General features: G+C 38.7%; 1 protein-coding gene across 7 annotated transcripts in view; it reads left to right on the top strand.

Annotated features, from left to right (window-relative positions):
- The window catches only part of col12a1b (collagen, type XII, alpha 1b), an 86,182-nt gene extending 68,170 nt beyond the window's left edge, over positions 1-18,012 (top strand). For 6 of the 7 annotated variants that reach the window (XM_049484770.1, XM_022684633.2, XM_022684629.2 and 3 more), the window contains 15 exons: positions 4,964-5,122; positions 5,373-5,450; positions 7,022-7,108; positions 8,594-8,647; positions 9,232-9,327; positions 9,835-9,888; positions 10,960-11,013; positions 11,106-11,159; positions 11,679-11,750; positions 12,157-12,192; positions 12,290-12,356; positions 12,542-12,724; positions 14,133-14,210; positions 14,702-14,872; positions 17,036-18,012. In XM_049484770.1, the coding sequence (XP_049340727.1) occupies positions 4,964-5,122; positions 5,373-5,450; positions 7,022-7,108; positions 8,594-8,647; positions 9,232-9,327; positions 9,835-9,888; positions 10,960-11,013; positions 11,106-11,159; positions 11,679-11,750; positions 12,157-12,192; positions 12,290-12,356; positions 12,542-12,724; positions 14,133-14,210; positions 14,702-14,872; positions 17,036-17,160 (1,368 nt within the window). In that variant the 3' untranslated portion in view covers positions 17,161-18,012. Of the gene's footprint in view, positions 1-4,963; positions 5,123-5,372; positions 5,451-7,021; positions 7,109-8,593; positions 8,648-9,231; positions 9,328-9,834; positions 9,889-10,959; positions 11,014-11,105; positions 11,160-11,678; positions 11,751-12,156; positions 12,193-12,289; positions 12,357-12,541; positions 12,725-14,132; positions 14,211-14,701; positions 14,873-15,631 lie in introns of all 7 variants that reach the window. The other variant, XM_049484781.1, reaches the window with a different exon arrangement.
- The last annotated feature ends 6,065 nt before the right edge of the window (positions 18,013-24,077 follow it).

Raw genomic sequence — 24,077 nt, 5'->3', positions numbered from 1 at the left:
TCCTGACTGTGTCTCAAGCTGTCACTTGTGTGTAAACTGTATTTTCTTGTTGAGACAGTCTTTAGAAACTAGTTGAAAAGCCAACAAATGAAAGATTTCTCAAAAAAATCTTAGTGACAGAAAAGCTTTATTTACACTGTCCACCACTCCAGTATCTGAAACCACAGAAGCATGTCTATTCGAAATGACAAGTATGTGGTCATGTTGGGAAGATGTTTGCTCCATGCTAATTGGCTAGATTGACCTCATAGCTAGATTACAAAACCTAAGAAGCAGCCTTTATCCACCAAACATGTCATGGTTAATTGTTTTTTTTGTGGTAAGCAGGAAATTAACAATTTCTGCTGAATTATTGCTACAGCATTTCTCTGTGTGCTTAGAATGTGTGACAGTTCCTGAAGACCTTAAATTTAATTTCGCATCCTTTTTTATTGGGAGTAAACAAGAATGTTAAAACTGTATGTTATGCTTTAGATCTGTTCTCTCTGGAGAAGAACATCAATCAATAAACAAAGACGAAGATGATGAAAATGATCAAGCAAATGGGGACTGGCCTGCTTTAGTTTTTCACTGTTACTTAAGAAGTATTTCTCTGCACTAGTAAACCATTAAAATGCTGCCAGTGCGTGCTGGATAAACAAACATGATTTAGATGGCTTAGGTCTGGCCTATGCATTTACTCCCTCTTTTGATTAACTGCCTCTGGCTCACTGTATGAAATTGTTGTGTAGTGAGTTTTGTGCATCTTGAATATTAGAGCAGTTTTTAAAAACAGGCTTTAATTCATTGTTTGTCTTTTGGAGTAGATAAAAAAGAGAACTAAGCTGCTCTTTTGGATCTTTTGTTGATAGCAAACTTAAGTGCTGCAGAAATCCATCGGGTATTAGATCCTCCAGATTCCCAGAATGTCTACTGGGCCTAAAACTGAGTTGGTTATAACCAACAAGACAGGTCTTTTCAACACAGGTCTAGTGCCTCTGCTGGCTGGTTGCAGAATGATACATAGTACTGCCCACCTCATAGGTCACACACTGTTTTCAATCTTACAGTCATATGAAAAAGTTTGGGCACCCCTATTAATCTTAATCATTTTTAGTTCTAAATATTTGGGTGTTTGCAACAGCCATTTCAGTTTGATATATTTAATAATTGATGGACACAGTAATATTTCAGGATTAAAATGAGGTTTATTGTACTAACAGAAAATGTGCAATATGCATTAAACCAACATTTGACCGGTGCAAAAGTATGGGCACCCTTATCATTTTATTGATTTAAATACTTCTAACTACTTTTTACTGACTTACTGAAGCACAAAATTGGTTTGGTAACCTCATTGAGCTTTGAACTTCATAGCCAGGTGTATCCAATCATGAGAAAAGGTATTTAAGGTGGCCAATTGCAAGTTGTTCTCCTATTTGAATCTCCTCTGAAGAGTGGCATCATAGGCTCATCAAAACAACTCTCAAATGATCTAAAAACAAAGATTGTTCAACATAGTTGTTCAGGGGAAGGATACAAAAAGTTGTCTCAGAGATTTAACCTGTCAGTTTCCACTGTGAGGAACATAGTAAGGAAATGGAAGTCCACAGGGACAGTGCCCGAACTTTTTCATATGACTGTACTTTTCTCCTCTGAACTCGGACACTCTTTATCATTCTCTGTACTTTCTCTATACTATTCAGTCTATAATACAATAGTTATTGTATGTTAATCTGCAGTCATTCATTATAACTTATCTATTTTTAGTTGAGCAGTGGCGTTAACTTCTAATGGCTATGCTAAGTCATTACTCATTGTTTATTTCAGTTAAAAATACAATATTAAACATGTAATACAAGACTGGGATGGTAAGGCAATATTAGTGTCTATGCTGTGTGGATTTGGGATGCTTCATAAAATTGATTGATAGTAATGAAATTTGGCAAGAGTCACAGAAACTTTCTTGACGGCATTTTATGGGAAAGCCATTATTGTCTCAATAGTAATCATGTGGGAAAGAAATGATGGCACAGTGTGTCTTTTATGTTTCCAATTACTGTAGTGTGTCATGTTTCTAATTAGTGAGGTTTTACGTTACTTACAGTAAGATATATCAGCCACTGCATAGAGCTTCCATTTCTCTGATCAGAGAGCAGAATCTAGACACTGCTGTATATAAATGGTCTGGGTGGTTGAGTACTAAAACAGACAGACTAATGTCTGTAAAGATGGCCAGGCAATGAGAGATAGTAGTATGCATCATATTGCTTAAATAGTGGTAGCCAAAGAGGTGCCCATGTATTGTTTTGTTTGTAATGTTAAAAAAAAATCAAATGAGAGCCTTAACAGACAACTACATTCACATGCCACAAACTCATGGGATAGCAGCACTGAATTGATCAAAGTTTTACCTGAGTGGACTACTTGGGAACGCCAACATCTGTAAGTTGTGAGGTGCTATCTTGTGAGTGACCATATATTTGAGTGAAGTCAGGGTGTTAGATGGATGGGAAATTTATTTCCAAGTTGTGTGGGCGTTTAACATTAGTCATTCCACAGTGTCATGTGTACCTCATAGTATACCTCAGTGCAGTGCGGCAATTGATTTGGCAGAAATCAAATCCACATTAATTGAAAAGGGCCCCATGAGCATATCCACTAGTCAGTCCAGCATTCTTTAGCTTCCATGAAACATGAATGATGAATGAATAAATTACTAAAGTTACACCGTATTGAAGTTAAAGCGCCTTTCTAAAAACCCAAGGATGCTTTACAATCACATTTTACACACAACGATTTACACTCAGCACTCACACAGCCAATCAGCCAATGGTGAGAAGCATCAGCCAATCGTGTATAGCATACGCTCAACCGGAAACAACCATTCACCTGGAGGTGGAGATCTGCATCAGGCACTAAGGGGCGAACTCAATCCATATCTGGGCATACAGTCATACACACACTCACAAATATGCATACTTACACACACACTTACCAGGACAATTTAGAGTATCCAATTTACCTGATGTCCATATTACCTGGAGTCTTCTCACGAGGAGAACATGGAAACTCCACCCATGGAAAACTTACTTAGATAAGGAGTTGAACCCAAGAACATGCTAAACATTAATTGGCCATTACAACATGGCAAAAGCAACAATACTTTGTCAGAATTTCTAAATATTTTCTTAGATTGTTCAAAGTGAACAGCATTCTCAAGTGCTGTCCTCTTACGGTGATTGGGGATTTCTTAATAATTCTCATTGGAGCAGTAGAGGGCTGTACAATGTAATGTTTACTAATAGTAATTCTAATATTGGCTGAAATACACAGTTGAACAGTTTGACCAGTTGCAGATATTCCATGATACTCCACAAGTTTTTGCCCTCAATACATGTGGTGATACAATTTTGTCTATGTAAATAGTCTTTAAAGATACTATCAAAAATCTGTCAAAAAAAGGGTTCCACTCCGGTCTGCAGCATAGGTTTTGTAAGCAATCCAAATGACAAAAAGCTTGAGAACACATTTGGCAGTGCATCCTGGATGATGTCATGCTCCATTTGTCATGTCGGCTTGAGGTGGAAATGAAGCAGAGCTGGGTCTGAGCTTCTGCTGAGTAAGGTTTCTCACAGACTCTCTGACTCTCAACCAGAGACAGTGGGTTCATCCTATTAGGTCCAATTTATTCTCTCGCTCACCATTTACTCACTGCTCACTCTCTTTACCTCGTTCGCCCCTTGTTCCCAAATGATACATCTCCACTCTTGCTTTCAGACTGAACTCTGTAGCATCACCGTCCCTGTTCATCCAAACAGTGGTCAGCCATTCACTTCCTGGGATGTTGACCAGAAGCCTTCCCTCGTGCCAAGTGCTTAAAATCGCAATGTTTTTGTAAGAGGCAGTTGCAGCTGCCAGAGTGAACAGGATCACAGCTTTGCTGTTGAGCTTTAACAGAAACAGAGGGTGTGCAGAGAATGAAGGAGAAAATGTTTTCCATAATCATCTTCAACCTAATCCTAAACGATCTTAACCTGGAAATGAACACAGTTTGGTTTATGCTGATGCTGTGGAATGCAGTTCTCAAGAGACATCTTTAAAGCAAACGTTGGGCAAATAATTCGTTTTTTTTCTTACTGCAAATGTAGTCGATTTTTTCTTTGTTTGCAATTCTTACTTTTTGCGTTATGTTTATTACTTACGCCCAAATAGCATCATTTATAATCTCAAATGGAACAGTGTATATGATTTTCGAATGATGTATCATTTTGTCTGTAAAATGTTTTTGTCTTTTATTCAATTGTCCAGTTGTGTGACAGTCAGCTACTACAATAGAGATTAAAGCTGGTTGTGTTTGAATAGCAGCAAAACACCAAGCAATGGTGCTGTTGGTTTAGTGCTGTGTCCCAAATTCTACCTAATCAGCCCTGTATATACACCAGCTAGTAGTCTAGATAGTATTGTAGTTAGATAGCTACACCTGAATTGACAGGATGTGCCAACGCGGGGTAGCTGAGCCAAGGGTAACTGGGCATCAGTTATCCAGACGGTGTACAGATTGCATGGGACTTAAATAGCACTGGATTAAAAACGACCACTGATGTTTGGACCTAGTTTTATTCCATACTTGAATATGTGTATTTTCATTTTCACTGTTTTGTACAGTTGGGTGGTTAAAAGACAGCCCCTCAAAATGAAGTTGAACAGAATTGAATTTCTCATATTTATTTTTTAACTTTAATATTACAATACTTAATATTGTTCATTGTCATTAGTTCTTAATGTGGCATCCAGTGCCATCCCACATTCAGTTTCTCTATAGACGGATGCACTAAAGGAAAAGCTTAAGTTAAGGTTTTGAGTTTAGCAACACACAATGGAGAAATTGCTAACATTTAGATTGCATAAGGATTAGTGGAGTATTGGACAGACACTGTGACTCTTTTCTAACATTTAATTTCACAATCCTGTTTTTATCTAGCTTCACATCCTCGTCTCCTCCAAGAGTGTCAGACTGAACGTAGACTGCAAGGAAGTGGCTGAGAAGGAAATTAAGGAAGCTGGCAATACATCCGCAGATGGTTATCAAGTACTAGGAAAAATGTCCAAATCCATTGGCTCTAAAGGGGAATCGGCAACAGTAAGTACAATGTTGCAGCACAACTCTGTGCGTATTTATTTTCTTTGGCCAGACCAATCAGTCATATTACCACTTATGTTTACATAATGTTCTGACCTGAAATTTGTAACTCTCTGATTTATTTTTCTGCTGTGATGCATGTGTCAATAATCTTCATCTGATGTTCTTCATTTATTGTTGCTTTCAATTTTTTGCTTAAACGTTCCATCAAAGACAAGTTCAGCAACATTTTTCATTTTGTGTTACACAGTTCCAGATCCAGATGTTCGATATTATCTGTAGCCTGGGCTGGACGAGTCGGGACAGATGTTGCGACCTTCCTTCAATGGTAAGAGGCATCTAAAAAACATACTATGTCCTAAACAGCAGCTTACCTCTATGTTAAACGCTTTTATCTGCATATTCACACAGAGCAGTGTTCACATGAGTTGTTTCTGGGTGGTCTTTGTCAAGCTGCACTTGCTGTCTGTGTGTATGACATGAGTGTGATTGTGTGTTAACATCCTGTGAGCCATAAGCCATATGTTTTTAACCCTTGCTTTTGTCGAGTAATCCTTGCTGAAGGACATTCTGACATAATCAGTACGGAAGTAGTGTAGAAGAACAGAACTCTTATATGAACATCTGCCGCTCTGCATTTGAACCCAATTTTTCCTGTGCTGAAACTGGGTCCTGGTTTACCCAGTTTTACTGTGTGGTAGGCATTTTTTTTACAAATTATGTGCATAATCTTTTTTTTCTATATTTGTTGTGTAGTTTGTTGTATATATTTTTAGAATCACGTCTACCCTTAGGAAGGGTTGCCGTGCCACTACATGCTTGCGTGGGTTCCAGTGGATTAAGCACTTTGAATAAAATGCAAGAAGAAAGAGTTTATGCAAAAAGAAAGACAAGGTTGCTGGTCAGGATGTGTAGCTATAAAAGGACAGCTTTTTTAAATCTGGGAGCAAAAGTGAGTCTTTTGAAGGCATAAGGTTGTAGTGCTTTGGTTGTGATTAGGGGCTCCGGACAGCTGAAGGACAAGAACTTTGTTAAACCAGTCCAGCTGCAGCTTCAAAACAGCCTATGGTTGATGAATGTGTCACTGATTTGCTCTTTTCCTCCTCCTCCTTCTCTTTAAGAGTGATGAGGCTCAGTAGTGTGTCCTAGTATCTGATCACAGGGGAACGTCTTAAAAGTGCACTCATGGCCTTCTAAAAAAGGCAGCCTGTAGGAGCACCACATGAATCACAAACTTGTACCACCCTGTCAAAAGGCTGTCAGCAAAAAGTCTGCCTGCACATCACATAGTTTGCACTTAATCCAGTCCAGGCTGTGCTGCGGGCAGTACTTCTGTCATCAATAACAGGCTTTAGTCTGTAAAAAACAGTTTTTTAAAATTCTCTTAATTTGCAGAACTGATATATTTTAAGCAGTAGCAGTTGTTTTGCTCTGGCAGGGAACAATAAATACCACATGAACAGTGCATTGTATTATATCTTCACCTGCTGTAGCTTTGTAGCTACACTGACCCATGCTTTAAGGGCATTTATGGCTTTAAAGTTAACTGAAGCTTGCTGTCATGAAACTCTACAGGCAAACAAATACAGCTTTATTGACAAGAAAATGAGAGCACAAGCAGAAATGAATATAGCTAACAATGATGCTATCAATGCTAGATAGACAACAAATGCCATTTTACACATGGCCTTTCAACATGGCTCTATCCAGTATTAGAAAGATATAATGATGTTTGCTAACAACTGAGAGAGGTATAGGTAAGGGTTTGTTTACTCTGGTGACAGTTGCATGCTTTGCCTGGTTATTTCAGACATTCTGAATGAGTTTTCCCCCCAAGGCCATAAAGGGACTGAGGATCTTATCTCTTCTAAGCTCTTGCACTACCTGTTTATATTTCAGAGAGATGAGGCCAAGTGTCCACCTCTTCCCAATGCCTGCACATGCACCTCAGACAGCTCAGGACCTCCTGGAACGCAGGGACCTGTGGTAAGAGCTTTTGAAGTGTTATTGTAATTGTCTAAAATATGCACTTCCCCTTTCCATCTCACTGGAGCCTTTTTCCCAGTAAGTACTTTGAATTATTAGGTAAGTTTATACAAAAAAAACAGCTTAGCACTTTATTAGGAACATCTGTGCACCTACTTATACATGCAACTACCTAATCATCCAATCATGTGGCAGCAGTGCAGTGTATAAAATTGTGTAGATATGTGAATCAGCTTCATGTAATGTTCAAGCATCAGAATAAATTAAAAAAATGATCTCAGTGATGAAACTGAAATTGTAGTTTGATTGTTTGTACAAGACAGGTTGATTTGAGTGTTTCTGTAACTGCAGATCTTCTAGCACCCAACAGTGACTGCAATTGGCACAGAAGGTTAAAAAGCCGTTTTGTGAACAAAAAAAGCTTTGTTACTGAGACCAACAGAGAAAACCCAGATTGGTTCATGCTGCCAGCAAAGCTATAGTAACTCAATAATCACTTTGCATAATTGTGATGAGCATATTGTTACTGTCCAATGAAAAACACTTATCTCCAAAACAGCAACTTTACAGGAGAGAGAAAAAACCTTGTAAACTTTCAATGGAAGTCAATGTAAAAAGAGTTTATTTGAAGTCATTTTGTAGATTTATTTTTTGGTCCTTTCATCAAGAAATTCTGGCACAGTGTAAGGGTCAGTTTGTCTGTTCAAATTATGTAGTTAACAAAAAATCAGCAAAAGTGGAGATAAGTGTTTTTCATAGGACAGTAACGATATTCACATCTCAGAATGCACAAAAAAACCTTGTGGATGGACTACAACAGCAGAATCCATGTCACCAATCTGGACAGTTGAAGACTGGAGAAACGTTCCCTGGTCTGATGAATGTTAGTTTTGGTTGAGGCTTACAGAAAACAGAAGAAGATTTCAGAATTTGGTACCAACATTGTAAATATATGGAGCCAACCTGATCTTTTATCTGCAGTCTAGCCTGATGAAGATGGTGGAAGGGTGTGGTGAATGTTTTCTTGGGCCCAATAATACCAGTCATTCATTGCTCGAATGCAGTCATGTCAACATGGGACAGAATATCAACAGCTTGTGGAATCCAATCAATAGAGAATTGGACAGAATTGAAGCTGTTTTGAGACCAAAGGAGCCCCCACCCAGTATTAGTATGGCGTTTCTAAAAAGTGCTTGGTGATAGTACAATGTATGATGCATGTTTCAGTGAGGACCCATACCCAAGCCCACCAGTTTAGGAAGATACCCTTACAGGAAAGGCATTTTGAAGGGTAAAGAGTCCAAATTCCGAAACAGAGTTTCAAAAGTATACCTAATTCCTCAACTTGTTTTGAGGCTAATTAACTATTTTAATCTACTAAACTTTCCATTCGTGTTATTCTTATTGTGTTTACAAATCAAGCTGATTGTCTGAGGAAGTAGAATATATTGTTTGTGATTTCTTCTAACATTTTAATTTTTTTAGGGCGCACCTGGTAGCAAGGGACCTCGAGGAGAAAAAGGAGAACAAGGCCAGTCTGTAAGTACCACATACCCATGACTTCCTCTCTGTGAGTACTAATGAGTCATGTGGTGATTCTGATTTTTGTTTGCTATATTAAGACACTATAAGTCAAGGTATTATTAATCCCGAAGGAGAAATAAGAATGTTTTGGCAGCTTACATACATATACACACAAATTAAAATTGAACAAAATAGAAACATACTGTACTCATATTCAGGTTATAATATATGGAGTATTAATAGAAAAAACTAGGATATCATTAACTGAAGGCTAAGGGATTATATATACAGTGCAGTGTGCAGTGTATATGTGCAGTGTGTGCAGATATGGATGAGGTCATTAGAGTTGACTGTCCACAGCAATAGCAGTACACAATATTGTGTGAAGGGCAAAGTATAATTAAAAATTTCATTCACTTTTTTAAACTTAATTTAAACTTCTACTTTGCAATATATTCTGATTAATTAATTACTAAATAGTTGTAAAGTCTGTTATTTGTTTATTTATTGTAATCTGCACATGCATATAAAACAAAACTCCTAATAAACCCTAATAAAAAATAATAATCAACTAAAACTGTCATTGTGTGTTTCTGTAGGGTCCAATTGGACCTCGTGGAGAAATGGGACCACAAGGACCAATGGGTCTTCCCGGACCCCAGGGACCCAGTGGACTTTCCATGCCAGGAGAGGCCGTAAGTCTCCCTCCTAACTCTTTCTGCTTAACATCTCCTTCCTTATCCGCTGTCTCTGCACTCCGCCAGTTCTCAGTAGCCAGTCGTAAATCTCGGAGTGCCTCTGTACACCAAACAGGGATTACTCTGACCATTTATTTTCCCAGGAGCTGTAGCTGAACAGTAATTATGTCAGCAGGTTCAGCATCCTGCATTCTTCCACGTCTGTGAAAATTTGCACTCGATATCGGAGAACTTTTGAAGTAACTAATCCTTAACTCAATTACGTACAGTTTCTTTTCTTTCTCCCTTCAGCTGCTTCCGTTCATTCTTCTGTCCTTTTTTGGTCAAGCAGCATGGAGCAAACACTTTCCCAAAAACCCACTCACAAATCCTGCTCTGCAGACTTGATCGATGTGTCGGGTTTCCAGCAGGAAGACAGTACACATCCTCCTCCATTCGCTTAAATGGGCAAAAAACTTTTATTTGTTTTTTTTTTACTTCAAGATTTCCTTCTATTTTCCACAGGGCCGTCCAGGACCGAAAGGTGATCCTGGTGATGCTGGACTACCTGGGCAAAAAGTGAGTGCTCTTTTGGCTCAGGGAGGTTTTTGCGGCTTGGAAAGGAGAACTGGGGGATTATTCTTATTGTGTAGGCCCATGCTACTACTCTGGACTGTCTCCATATGGCAAAGCCAGATTGTATCTGCGCAGGAGATGCTTGAAGGGAGCAGTGAAGTGAACAATAGGCTTAGATTTCATCTGAGTGAAAATGCAGATTAGCTGAGCGCAATATTAATTGTTGTAATGTGTCTGGCTCTGTGCTTTCCTGCAGTTTTGTTGGGTTGTTTTTATTTAGAACATGTGTGGGCCGAGTGCACTAATGATATTGAATGCTGCTTGCTGCCATGCAGATAAGTGGATATTTAGTGAGGCTGAATGCCAGATACAAGTAGATAGATGTGGATTACAACGCATGTACAAGGTACTGTGCCTCTGAAAGTTTATTCACTAGATAAAAATGTAAATCCTAACATAGTTACATAAAATTATTATGCTTCTTACATTCTACACACAAAATAGTATGATATGCAAATGCTATCTTTACCCCGAGCCTAATCATATGAGAACATTTTGATAAATAGACAATCAAAGATTAGCAAAGAAACAAGCTTTAAAGGCACAAAATAAAAGCCAAAACTTTGTACATTTTGTAGCTGATATATTGAGAGACTGGAGTTAAAAATCACAGTGTTAATGACCAGTATTGGGCACTGCATTGCAGGTGAGTGTTCTGGAGCAGATGCTATAGCAACATGCATTTAATGACTTGCAGAGTTCGCAGGCCAGGTTCATAATGGCTAGTAAAATGGATCTGGAATATATTATGTTGCCTGTAAATCTTATTCCAAGGCATCAAAGGCAGGAGGGGATTGATGAGGGGAGAGTAAAAAAAAAACGAAGGAGTGAGATGCCGAGGCCTTTTAAAAGTGAACTCAAAATAAAGATTTACTGTTTTAAACACGGAAGGAAATTCTTGCGTAACAATCTAGTGTGAGTTGCTTCGTGAAAGATAATTGAGCTAATGCTGTTGTGGGCTAGAAGTGTGCAGTGTCTGTCTTTTAACTGTTCAACTCTTTCTCTTTTTCCCAGGGTCCTCCTGGTCCGGCTGGTGCTGTCGGACCTATGGGACCTCCTGGTGTGAGGGTGAGTGCATGCACGTAGTAAATCACAATGCATCAGCAGATAAACCTTTAGTAAAGAACTCTAAATCTGATATGTGTGTGTATTCAATCCAGGGACCTCCAGGAAAAGAGGGAACTGCTGGACCCAGAGGACCACAAGGAACAATGGTAGGTTCACACACATTCAGAATCTTTGGCCTTGTTATAGAGCAAAGTAAATAATAACTGGTCACAGAGTATAGTATATAATATTGGAGCGATTGTACATTCTTAATCACAAGCATGTATTTTTATTTCTAGATTGCAAACAAGCTGCAAATTAAAAAGTACTGCCATAGTTCAATACAGTGATTTTATTCATTTATTTTTTTTAACATATTTAGTTTTTATTATTTGGAACAGGAAATAGGAGGGTCAAATCAAACAGTCTGTCAAAACAATGTAATGATATTATGAGCTGATATTAATGAACCTACATGGTTCTCTGCAGGTCATGCATTCACCAAAGAACTCACTGTACCCAAGATTATGAAGTGTGTATAATGATATAATTTATCATGATAACAATAACCGATAAGCATATTGCCCAACCTAGTCAGACTTGCAACTTGACTGAACTTGAACCTATTTGCATCACCATCAAGTATGAATTTTGTGGCTCATTACTTATATTGGTGTGATTGCTAGGGACCACCTGGACCTCCTGGAATGCAAGGCCCTTCAGGACAGCCTGGAAAGTCTGGTGAAAATGGTGTTCCAGTAAGTATGCTTTGACAAGAAGCTCATTTTAAACCCAAATGTAATAACAAATAGAGCACTAGGTGTGTTAACCCAGATCCTTACTGAACTGTAGAGTTATCTTTTGCTTGCAAAACATATCTTAGCACTGTGGAATGCAATGATGAAACCAGTCGCATTCCAGTGTAACATTATGCTGTCAGAGATGCAACAATCTCTTGTTGGCCTTGTTCACCCCAAAAACAGACAGCAGGCATAACATAGACATTTCATTAGCTCTCTGAGTTTCGAACAGTAGCTCTTCGAGCTGTTGCTGCTCATTGTGAGTGAATGGATTGTTCCTACTTAAATGAATAGCACAATAATAGCTTGGGGAAATGTGGTGATATGTATGTACAATGAATATATTTTTTTATTATTTACACAGGGACCCTCTGGTCTGAAGGGAGACAAGGGTGAAAGAGTGAGTTATGGTTTCAATATATGCCCTGCTTTAATTTTAATTGCTTGTGAGGATTTTGAAGAAGCGCTTAATTGATTTCTTATGTTATTTCTCTCAGGGTGATCTTGCCTCTCAGGGCATGATGCGTTCCATTGCCAGACAAGTCTGTGAACAGCTAGTCAACAGTAAGCTTTATTTACACTGATGCATTTTTGCATTGTCTGGCTCTACCACAAAGCCAAACAGATTGCGCTTGCAGAAGTACAATCATCAGCTTTGTGTATTCAATATGTATCATTTCACAATCAATCTTTCACTAACCTTCTGCACTGTAGTAACTGTTTATTTGTCACTGGTGTAATTTTCTCAGGTCAGATGAGTCGTGTCAGTGACATGCTGAACCAGATTCCCAGCGACATGCGTAGTAACAGTCCCGGACCCTCAGGACCACCAGGGCCACCTGGTCATCAAGGGGTACGTGGAGAGCCTGGAAGGATAGGCCGAAGCGGCTTCCCAGGAACCCCAGGATTACCTGGCCGACAGGGAGACAGAGGTGTGTTTACTTTAATTTGCTTTCTGTGTGTTAGACGCAACCAGTAAACCACTCCTAACTATGTAGCCTTTGCCTAGCCTATGTAAACTTTGACATAAAAAGAAAGGTTATGAATGTCATAAGTAAACATGGAACTCTCTGTGCTTAATTGACTCCATAGTATTTACATTGTGACTGGCATAATCTAAAGTTCAAGAATTTTGTTTTGCATGAGTTTGGAAAAAGGACATTGTTTTGTATCATATCAACCACTTATTGACCAACTGATGAATTAGTCAAGTTACTTCAGGCAAGACCCCCACTAGTGCTATGTCCCTTCATACAACTATAGCCACTGTGGTTGGAAAACAGGGACATGTTTTCTCATGCTGGTCATGCATGAAGCTAATGGCCACTGCCAGTCTGCCTTTCTTTTTCCTCACACTTTACCCTAACAGCAAGTGAGCTTTTAAATCAAGTGTCACATATAGTGAACACATTTAAGGATATCTTCACTGGAAGTCTGAACCTCAGCAACCTGAGTGAGTGAATAGCTTGAGATTTGTCATATCTTCAATAAAGAAAACAGATGATGATATTATAGTCATACATGCATACTTGCATTAGGTGTATTTAAATCAGTTTACTTAAATTGACCAGCTTTGAGCACTAGATGTAATAAAGAGCTACCTTTCAGACCTAATATTTAGCCTGACACAAATAAACATGGTTCTTGTTCACTACAAGATATTTTGTATCCTGTAACGTAAACTAATGTGTTAACCTAAGAGTGAGTATCTTATATTATTGGTGGGAGGAGCTTGCAAGTGGACATCCACAGTGTATTTTGTGTCTTATTTATTTTATCATTCATGAAGACACTTAATAAAATAACTTACAATAGTAAAACAAATAATAGATTTCTACCAAAAGGGAGAAATAGGTGATATATGGTTAGAGTTAGGTACTCATTTAATCAGTACTGAAGAATTAGCTATGTTTAACATCCTTCCTGTTTGTAGTTCCATAAGCCTAGCACCAGTACAGATGCACAGATAAGGAATGTGGCCCAAAAACTAGGGTCAAACTTCCCAGTGCCTCCATGTTCGTTATACACTGATTAAAGAGGACTAAACAGTATAGATATGCAGTATAGAATTGCCGCTTTCTTTTGATTCCATTGAGTCCATGGTAACATTATGAAAGGGTTCCTGCTTTTGCTCAAAACAGCAGAGACAACTCTTGTGATGCTTCTCTTTATTGAGTCCTTTTCTACATCTATCATTGCGATCTTTCCACAGGTTTCTCATTAATGCATCAGTGCATTTTAGGTGTACACATGTGGTTGGCTTTTTGGGTGTCCTTTTGTTGTGTGTTTTCTTGAGGTTTGTCTTTGTTCTCATGCTGGTATTTGTGTATGTGCGCTCAGGCCCATCTGGAGAAAAGGGTGAGAGAGGAAGTCCTGGGGTTGGAGAGAGAGGACAGAGAGGCATGCCTGGACCACCTGGTATGATTTTTCTTTCTCACACATGCATGCATACACACGTACACACACACACACAAGCCCACATACACTAGACACATGTCTGATTTGTTCACATAACTTTAAATAGCTGTCAGTGTAGTTATCACAAGTCTTTTTTTCTTTTTTCTTTTCTTTCATTTTATAATGTAAACTGACAAAGTGAAAGCTCTGGGTCACTATCAGGAGCTTGTTTTTTTCTGGGTCTTTTAAAACCGTGTGGTTCTCGTTGTCTTTTAGCCCAGACAGATTTATTTTACATCCCAAAGGTATGACCCTGAGTGAGCTTTCACAGTTACATAATAGTGACTGAAAAAATAGCATAAGTCTTTTCTCTTCCAGTTTTAAACCTCTTTCTCTTGTGTTTTTGCTGACTTGTTAGGTACCTCTCAGTTCTGGCCAAATCCAGATCCACTAGATTTAAACAGCAATGTCAGTTAAGTTTTCTAAATTGTTCTTACCCCCACCTCCTTTAGGCCTTCCAGGTGAGTCTAGAACAGGCCCTACAGGCCCTAGCGGAGCTTCAGGCCCTCGCGGGCCTCCTGGCCGTAATGGTGTCCCTGGCCCCAGGGGCCCACCTGGTCCTCCTGGGTACTGTGACTCCTCCCAGTGTGTAGGTATCCCCTACAATGGACAGGGATACAGAGGTATGTACACTTCCTCATAGAAGTGCCTGTTGCATGACACAAAAAAAAACACTGCTAATAACATTTATGGCATGTATTAGAATAGTGCATGAATAGCACTATCTACCTTGTAGTTACAGTAGTGGTTGTTTTTAACATAGCATACAAGCATCAGGAATACACTGCAAAAAAAATGTCATTTTGGCAAGCAAAAGCATCTTAAATGTAACATATCTCTAATATTTTTCATTATGCATTTGTTGTAATTATACAAATTGTTTCCAAGTAAGGGGACTTTTCCCAATGTCTACCCATTTAGGCGTTTCCAATCCCCTCGCACTAGCTAAGTTATCCCTGTTGCACTAAGGCTAGCATGTGCTTTCTCAGACTATGACAAGACAAGATAACCATATTTACCATAATTGTGCTGGAAGCACAGATGGAATGTGGCCTCCCCCTTTAACCCATCTGTACAGTAAACACACACACACACTAGTGAACACCCACACTCAGTGACTTAAAGTGAACACACAGGCCCAGAGCGGTGGGCAGCCATCGATACAGTGCCTAGGGAACAGTATGTGTTAAGGGCTTAACAGTGGCCATATAAAATTATTATATTTTTTACAGCAATCCCATGATGGGAAGTACTGCATATATATTGCCTATTTATAAAACAGCTTCATTTGCAAGCTGGCTTGCCAAATCATTTTTTTGCAGTGTATGGAACCCTGATGATGTATTTTCCTGAACTCTAACACCCTCTCTGACCCGTTTCAGGTTCATAAGCATTCTAAAGCGCCTGTGCTGCTTTTCACGCTGAAATCGTGAGAAAGGCCTGATTCTGAGCTTTGTGCTCGTACATGTTGATGAATTCTGAGGATAACCACCAAGGAAGCGACTAACGAACACTATTGAAAACAATAGAAAAAAGAGAAACAAACACATGCAACAAAGAAAAAAAACAAACAAATAGTGGACTGGTACTAACAACAATTCACAGCAATTAAAACCTCCAAAGCAGCGGGTGATGGCAGCAACGTAGTGGCCTGTCTGCACCTTGAAGTCAAACAGCAGACAGGCAGGTGGAGCAGCATGATGCAAAAACTACAACAGCAGCAGCAACAACACCACCACTTACTAACCAAGAGGATTTGTAGCCAAAATGACAGTTATTTAACCTGTTAACTTTCATTTTTATCTGTAAATAAACTAATTGTGCCTTGTAAATGGACCCAAATCCACTAAATTAGTTTTTAACACCAATAGTGAGCTTGTGCATTGTATCCTGCTGTTTGCTGAATGCCAACATGAATGCCTCTTTGTTTTATACTATGTGCCTTAATTGTACCCTCAGACTTGCTCAGGGGTGATTTGAAGCATGTGCCTTTTTGTATAAGTGACCCTGGAGGTTTAAAAAAAATCCCTATTTGTACACACAGATGTACTTTTTGAAATGATCTTATTCTCTTTTTTAGCTGAAATTGCTTTCTTACAGCCAGCTGTAGCTCATTTGTGTTACATGAGGACCGGCCCTCTTCAAGCTGGATTAGTTTTTCCAGGGGAAGTACTTGAAGTGCTGACCAAGGAGACCATGGATTTTAATCCAGTATGAATCTGCACGGTGTGATTAGGCATTACAGTCTAAAAGGAAATATCTGTAGAGTGGTTTAAATCCAGTATGAATCTGCAGTGTGTGCATAGGTGTTACAGTATAGATGAACTTCTGTAAAGAGGTTCTCCCAATAATATTAGTCCTGTTCCAGTCCACCTCATGCAAACATGTAAAACCTGTTAATACACACTGCAATGTATTATATTATAATGACTGGAATAACGCAGACATGAACTTTTACACTCTTACACTGCACAGAGGCTTCTGGAAAAACTAATCCAGCCACAATAGGGTTTTACTTGATTTTTGACGATCTCAGTTAAATTAAGTTTTACCAGTGTCTCAGAGTAGAGGAAAAGTGCTGAGCTGTTAACTTCTACTCTCTATCAGTCTCTTCTAACTCACGTTTTTCCCTTCCCACACGTCTCTGCTGTGGTTTTAGTTTAGTGGTTGTGGCATTACAGCACTGACAGACGTAACACAATGCTCGTTTTGCTCTTTTTGCTTTGTTGACTTTGAGTGTAATGTTACTCCCATGCTCAACTGGCCACAACCATATTTCCAAGCAGAGCCGCTTCCACGTGAGCCCCAACTGCATGTAGTCCCAATACCTGAGGAAGACTATGAGCTTTCACCCAACGAACGCCGCAAGAGATCGCTATCCAGAAGACAGTCAAGATGGATAAAATCCTAAACAACTATAAAAAAATCCTTTGCATATATGTAAAGTTGCTTTCACAAATGCCACTATGAAGATCTATGACACTTGATATTACAGAGGTACATTTTTCTCATTTCTGTTTTTTGGTTCTATATTTTTTTTTATGTTTTTTTTTTTAAACCATAAAAAAGTATGTGTGGATACAGCAGGGTAGGTTGCAAGTGACGAAATCCAGAGTTTTTGGCCAACTTGCTCTTTATCTGCTCCCCTCGTGTGCTTGTAAAATATCTGCTTCATTAAATACTTACAACATTAGAGTTATTAATGTGTCACTTATGCTAAATCTCAGCAGTGATGCTGGTAGTTACACGCTTGCCACAGGAAGGCCTTTACACTCACCCATGCTTTTAAATTTACATTCACGAAATGCTTTATTCATCACGGATCATAACGAGTGTCTTATACACACTCTCATATGCATCAGTCATTCATTTTATGAGCTTTCATCTCCTGAGAAATGTTCGTTTTTGTCATCATCTGCAGTATGGTAACACATGGCCTCCATTACTTTATCCTAAATCAAACATTTATCAGTTTCCTAGTATCAACTCACAGCTGATTTTACCAAAAGTGGAATTGCATGTCTGTGGTGTATATTTAGTACATTTGTCGGTTTTCATTTTTTTTTCTTTTTAAAATCAGAATATAGTTGTTGTCATTGTTGTTTTATCAGTATCAATCGCAGTTGGCATTTGTGTGCAAGACTATGGATATAGTATTGCTGCTTCATGTTTAAAACTGCAAATTGTGAATTCCACAGCCTTATTTTCTTATTTATTTCTGAAACAGAGGAGGCATTTTTCAATAAAACTACTGAAAATATAACTTGGTGTCAGTTTTGTTTTTATGAAAAACTTACATTAAGAACAAGGTCACAGTCTACTAAGGTAATTGGATTCCTGACTTCAATTACCTCCTTAAATATTCTCAAGTTAACTTACTTCTTCACACAAATACAGCTCTGAAAAAATTAAGAGACCACTTCAGTTTCTGAATCAGTTTCTCTGATTTTGCTAGGTTTTTGTTTGAGTAAAATGAACATTGTTGTTTTTTTCTATAAACTACAATAAAAATAATGTCATTTAGAGCATTTATTTGCAGAAAATGAGAAATGGCTGAAATAATAAAAAAGATGCAGAGCTTTCAGAACTTAAATAATGCAAAGAAAACAAGTTCATATTCATAAAGTTTTATGAGTTCAGAAATCAATATTTGGTGGAATAACCCTGTTTTTTAATCATAGTTTTCATGCATGGATAACTTTATGCCACTCCTGGTGCAAAAGCAGTCAGGATCTGCAATGTTGGAGCAGGTCAGTCAAATTGCTAAAAAACACATTCGGCAGGGATGGAGTGGGTTAGCTGCAATGCTAACAGCTGCACTCGGCAGGGATGGAGCTGCAGTGCTAACAGACACAGCAGCTGGCATTGACAGGGTTGGGTTAACTAGAGGGGATTAACTAGAGTGCTCACAGACAGTTTAAACAGTATACCCACAACAGACAGGAATCAAAAGGGACAAATGCAGGACACGGAGACAGAAAAAATGGGTAATTTTGGAACTTGTTCTGGAAGGACTCTTTGTGTCTTGAGTAACACAATTATATCTAAAGGTCAAGCCACATAAAAATGCAAGTGTAAACACACACAAAATGCATTAAAAAATCTGATCACTCTGACCACTTCAAGAGGTAGAGTGAGATGCATCTGAATCATATTATATCAGTGTAAACACATTCATCTTTCCAAAACTCATTCAACAAACAAATCCTCTCCCACTACCAACAGTTATAATTGCACGGAATGAGTGTATTTGCATATTCTGTCCCACACAACAGATTTCAGTCTAAAATGTGACAACGCATTTGTGTACCAAGTTTAAACACAGTGGCTTAAAAAAGTACTCATACCAAACTTTTCCCCACTTTGTCACCTTTTAACCACACACTTAAATATATTTTATTAAGACTTTAAGAGATATTACATATTGTGGGTTTGTCTCTACCAGCTTTGTGTATCTAGAGACTTTTGCCCATTTTTCTTTGCAAAATAGCTCAAGCCCAGGTTCAGCCAGGCTGGATGGAGAGCGTCTGTGAACAGTAATTTTCAAGTCTTGCCATAGAAGTTCAAGGGTATTAAGGTTTGGACTTTAACTTGGCCATTCTAACACACAAATATATTTTTAAATCCAAACCATTCCACTGTAGCTCTGGCTGTATGTTTAGGTTACTGTCTTGCTGGAAGGTGAATCTACTTCCCAGTCTCAAGTCTTTGGCAGCATCCACATAGTTTTTTTTTTTTTTTTTTTTTTTGAAGATTTCCTTATATTTAACCCCATCTATCCTCCCATAAACTCTGACCAGCTTTCCTGTCCCTGCTGAAGAAAAATATAACCACAGCATGATGCTGCCACCACCACGTTTTAAAGTGGAGATGGTGTGTTCAGCAAGTTTGTGGTTGTAAGTGACAACATGTGGAAAAATTCAAGGGGTAGGAATACTTTTGCAAACCACTGTACATGTGGTTAAAATCTTACCAGGATAAAATAGATAAGATACTAGTCAGTGACCAGATGTAAATAGGGTATTATTTAAATTAGCAAAATATGCTTTATGTTTTGTGTAAAAACTAAATACATTTTTATCATTAACTTATTTCTTTATCTAGTTGAGACAAATGAAGATCACAGTTCAGATTAGATTAATGTAGAAACTGATTAAATAGTGAAAGGTTCACTCTATAGCAGCAAGGCTATTCAGTGCATTTAGTGGATTTAGTAAAGCATGTGAGTCTCTGGAGGTATCAGGCACATTCTTGGGGTGTCGCTGTCAGTGATTTAGAGGAGCTCACTGTGCGCACATGCTCTGTTAACGTCAGCGGGACGGGTGGTGGGGGCAGTGATTGACAGACAACACTAAGCTTAACCGTTATCAAAACTTAGCCTTTGAAGTCATCCTGTAATCCAGACATGCCCTGCAGAGGAATGCAAACTGAGACGTGATCTCTGGTGGAGAAAATCCAAAACATCCTTGGGGAACATCCACGGGTCAATCCCTTTAAGCGATGCTTCCAAGACTGTCTGTGTGCAACAGGGGCTTCACTGTGCACACGCACCTCCAAACCCCAGAAATGCACTCTCAAGCACCAAACCTTCAGTGGCCAATGAAATCAGGTATGGGTGTGAGCTTGGGAATGTGAGGACATGTGTGACGTTTTGATTTTACACTTCTGAAGAATTATAAGAGTTTTTAAATCCGTAGTGTGTTGTGTGATTATACGAATGGTAATAGCCATGGCATTAGCTAGCACATGTAAAGGATGCCTGTAAATGATAACTACTGTACGGATTGTATCTATAAATACTGAAGAGTAACTGTTTATTATACTTTGGGTGTATTGACAAATATCTTTCAATTATGATTACTTATCTTAGTATCTATAATTACATAATCATTGTGTGAAACCTTGTATTCTATATGCATAACCAATACTCACATTGTATTTGATCATTTGTATTACTCACAGTGTATTTTACACGCATTTATATAGAAGATTAACCAATAATCACAATATATTCTTTACATATATAGTAAAACATTGTTTGATCAGGCATGTGACTAACACAGACTTTATTATGACAAATTAACCCACACGATACATAAGGCGTTTACTAACACATAGGGTCTATTATATGGCGGTCTAACCACGCGCCACTAACACATTAACATATAACATATGAGATTTATTGTGAAGACTTGTGTAGCTCATGCTTGAAGCATTTCGTTTACTGCATGTCTCTGACTAACGGCCATCAATCATCAGCTAGTGCACTCTGTACGGACTAAATTGATACAAAGGAGGCTTCGGGACGAACAGTGCGGCCTTTCTCTCTGTGCGTGCAAAGTCCTTCACCTACTAAAGCGGGAGGACGCGCGCACTGTCTAATTACTGAAACAATATCACACTGTCTGACTGGACCCAGTCAATTCTTAAAACAATACCACACTGTCCGGCTGGATACAATCAAGGCCAAACATTAGTGGTCCGGTCAGACCTGTGAAACTTGAACACTAACACGTGAAAATATGCATACTAACATGAGATGATTTTAGCAACGCCTCATCAGCAGGTTTCACGTCATTTAGGGTATAAACATGGAGTCAGATTAGAGGGGGGTCAGAACTTATACTGAGACAGCTAATAATTGGTTTTGTATGTTCTCCTGGATCCAGTACTTTGTAATAAATACTTGGTTTGCTTTCAACTTCACTCCACCTGTCTGACTCTCTCTATCAAACGAACACGCAGGGGAGTTGTACCCCGGAAGATAGGTGGGTGTTGACCCACCTTTCATTTTCATTTCTACAACAATACCAATACAGCCAGAGAACAGAGTAGAGATAATAATATGAATAAACGGCTTATCTCTAGATTTTCTTGTAAATTAAATCAGTTTAATTAATTTATGCATTTATTTCCTATTGTTATACAATAGCACATGCCTAGGTATGTTTTAAGGTTAACTTGTATTTTAAGCTAACATTTTGTTGTAGAAATGCTTTCAGAACTAGTGTTACAGAATGAAAAACCAAATACACTTTTAAAAAGATTTAGTTTTATCTCCAGCACTAACCCAGCACACCTAGTATTATGTGAAAAGGGTCAGATGATCACACATTCACACGGTGTCCTGTGATGCTCTCAAGATGTCCAGTATGTCACTTAGGGAGTTAATAAAAAAGCAGATACATTTGTGTCCACGAGGTTCTATTTCTTACTATAAGAGATCAGTATGAACATGTGGGTATATTGCGTGCTGATATCACTTTAGCCAAGTAGCTAACTACTTCTTAAATGTAAATGTATGAACGTTTCAGGTAGATTGTTTTAGCTCCTATGAGTAGCTAAGTAGCTAGCGCTAAGCACATTTTGAAGCTAAATTGCGTCGCTCATTTATGTCAGTTATAACAGTAGCAAAAAGCTAACTGGTTCGGTTGGCTAACTAGCTTACCTAACCTTTATAGAGCATAAACCAACACCAGAACATCTCAACACCTAACTCAGGTGTTCTCAGTTCTGAAACTCCGGTAAAGTGGGAGTGCTGTGAGGTTTATCCACTGCTACTTAACCCCATTGCCCTTTCAATTGTAGATTGAGTTTACATTTAGGTTGAAGTGCAGTGGGTGAAGCTTAAGTTTAGGTTGACGTGTCAGTTACAACTGAGGTTGTGACTGAGGTGTATGGTGTCACATTAATGTCAAAAGTCGAGGGCGCAAAACGGTGAAAAAAATAAACAATTCAAAAAGGTGAAAAAAATTAACCAGCGTGTTTTAGCATTTTGCGTGTGCGCTGTTTGGATGTTAGCATAGCCAGCTAGCTAACTCTCCTGCCGTCCTTCATTCTTCGCCCTCCTCCGGCTTGTGGAGGTAGGCGGTCCGTCACGAACCCTGAAGATTTCAGCCAATAGCATTCGCTGAGGGAGGCGACCCTGGCCCCGACCCCAAACTATCAAAACCAGCCCTTTCAAAAATCAAGCGCAAAACACTCAGTCGAGCACAAACTGCTGCAGCAGGTAATTCACAGAGCGTGCGAGGAAATAAAGCACCCGAGAGGAGAAAAATGAAGCTCGAGAGCAACATTTTCTTCAGAGTGCACACAACTCCCTTTTTTTTTTGCTCGCTAGTTTTACATTTGTGCTCACAAGAAGTTAATTTACACACGCAAAATTTTAAAACACGTTGGTAATTTTTTCCCTGTTTTTTTTGCGCCCTCGACTTTTGACATTGATGTGACGCCATAGAGGTGTTCACTTTAGGTTTATGTGGATGTGTAGGTTAAGTTTACTATTAGGTTGAGGTGTAGGTTAGGTTTGGGTTAAGGGTCACGTTGAGGTTAACCTTGTGTTCACACTGGAAAGCAACAACGCGACAGGCAACCATTCATTTCCTATGGCAGGGCATTTGTGATTTGTTACCGCAACGCGCGAGAGGCAACAAAGCGGCAGAGAGACAAGTGACACGGAGTTGAAATTTTCTCAACTTCATGCAAAAGAATTATGACGCGGTGAAGCGTCATTCTAACCCAATTGGCTTCTAGATTTTCTTTGGACCTATCACATTGTAATTTAGTTAACAAATACGTATTTAATACAAACACACAATTAATAAAAAAAATTTAGGGCCGTTGAAGGAATAAAATTTTTTTGTGCCTTTTTTCTTGTCTGAAGCTGGACCATGATACACGCATGTGTTAAGCTAGACACGCCCACAAGCGACAAACGTAAGATGACAAAAGCGACTCATCGCGTTCCAGTGTGAACGCAGGGTAAGGTAAAGTGTAGGTTAAGGTGTAGATTAGGGTTAGGTTGAGCTGTGGGTTGAGGTGGAAGTGTAGGTTAAGTTTAGGTTGCGAAAGTGGTGAAGGCGTAGTGTAAGCTGAGGTGTGGGTTTAGGTTGAGGTGTAGGTTAAGGTTAAGTTTAGGCTTAAATTTAAGTTAAGGTGTGGGTAAAGTTTAGATTTAGGCTTAGGTGTAGGTTTAGGTTGAGGTGTAGGTTAACGTTAACTTTAGGCTTTAATTTAAGGTGAGGTGTGGGTTAAGTTTAGATTTAGGCTGAGGTCTAGGTTGAGGTGTAGGTTAAGATTAAGTTTAGGCTTAAATTTAAGTTGAGGTGTAGGTTAAGTTTAGATTTAGTCTGAGGTGTAGGTTAAGGTTAAGTTTAGGCTTAAATTTAATTTGAGGTGTGGGTTAAGTTTAGATTTAGTCTGAGGTGTAGGTTTAGGTTGAGGTGTAGGTTAAGATTAAGTTTAGGCTTAAAGTTAATTTGAGGTGTAGGTTAAGTTTAGATTTAGTCTGAGGTGTAGGTTAAGGTTAAGTTTAGGCTTAAATTTAAG

The sequence above is a fragment of the Astyanax mexicanus genome, chromosome 1 (assembly GCF_023375975.1).
Source record: "Astyanax mexicanus isolate ESR-SI-001 chromosome 1, AstMex3_surface, whole genome shotgun sequence".
NCBI classification, from domain to species: Eukaryota; Metazoa; Chordata; class Actinopteri; order Characiformes; family Acestrorhamphidae; genus Astyanax; species Astyanax mexicanus.
This window is presented reverse-complemented; position numbering and strand designations above follow the sequence as displayed.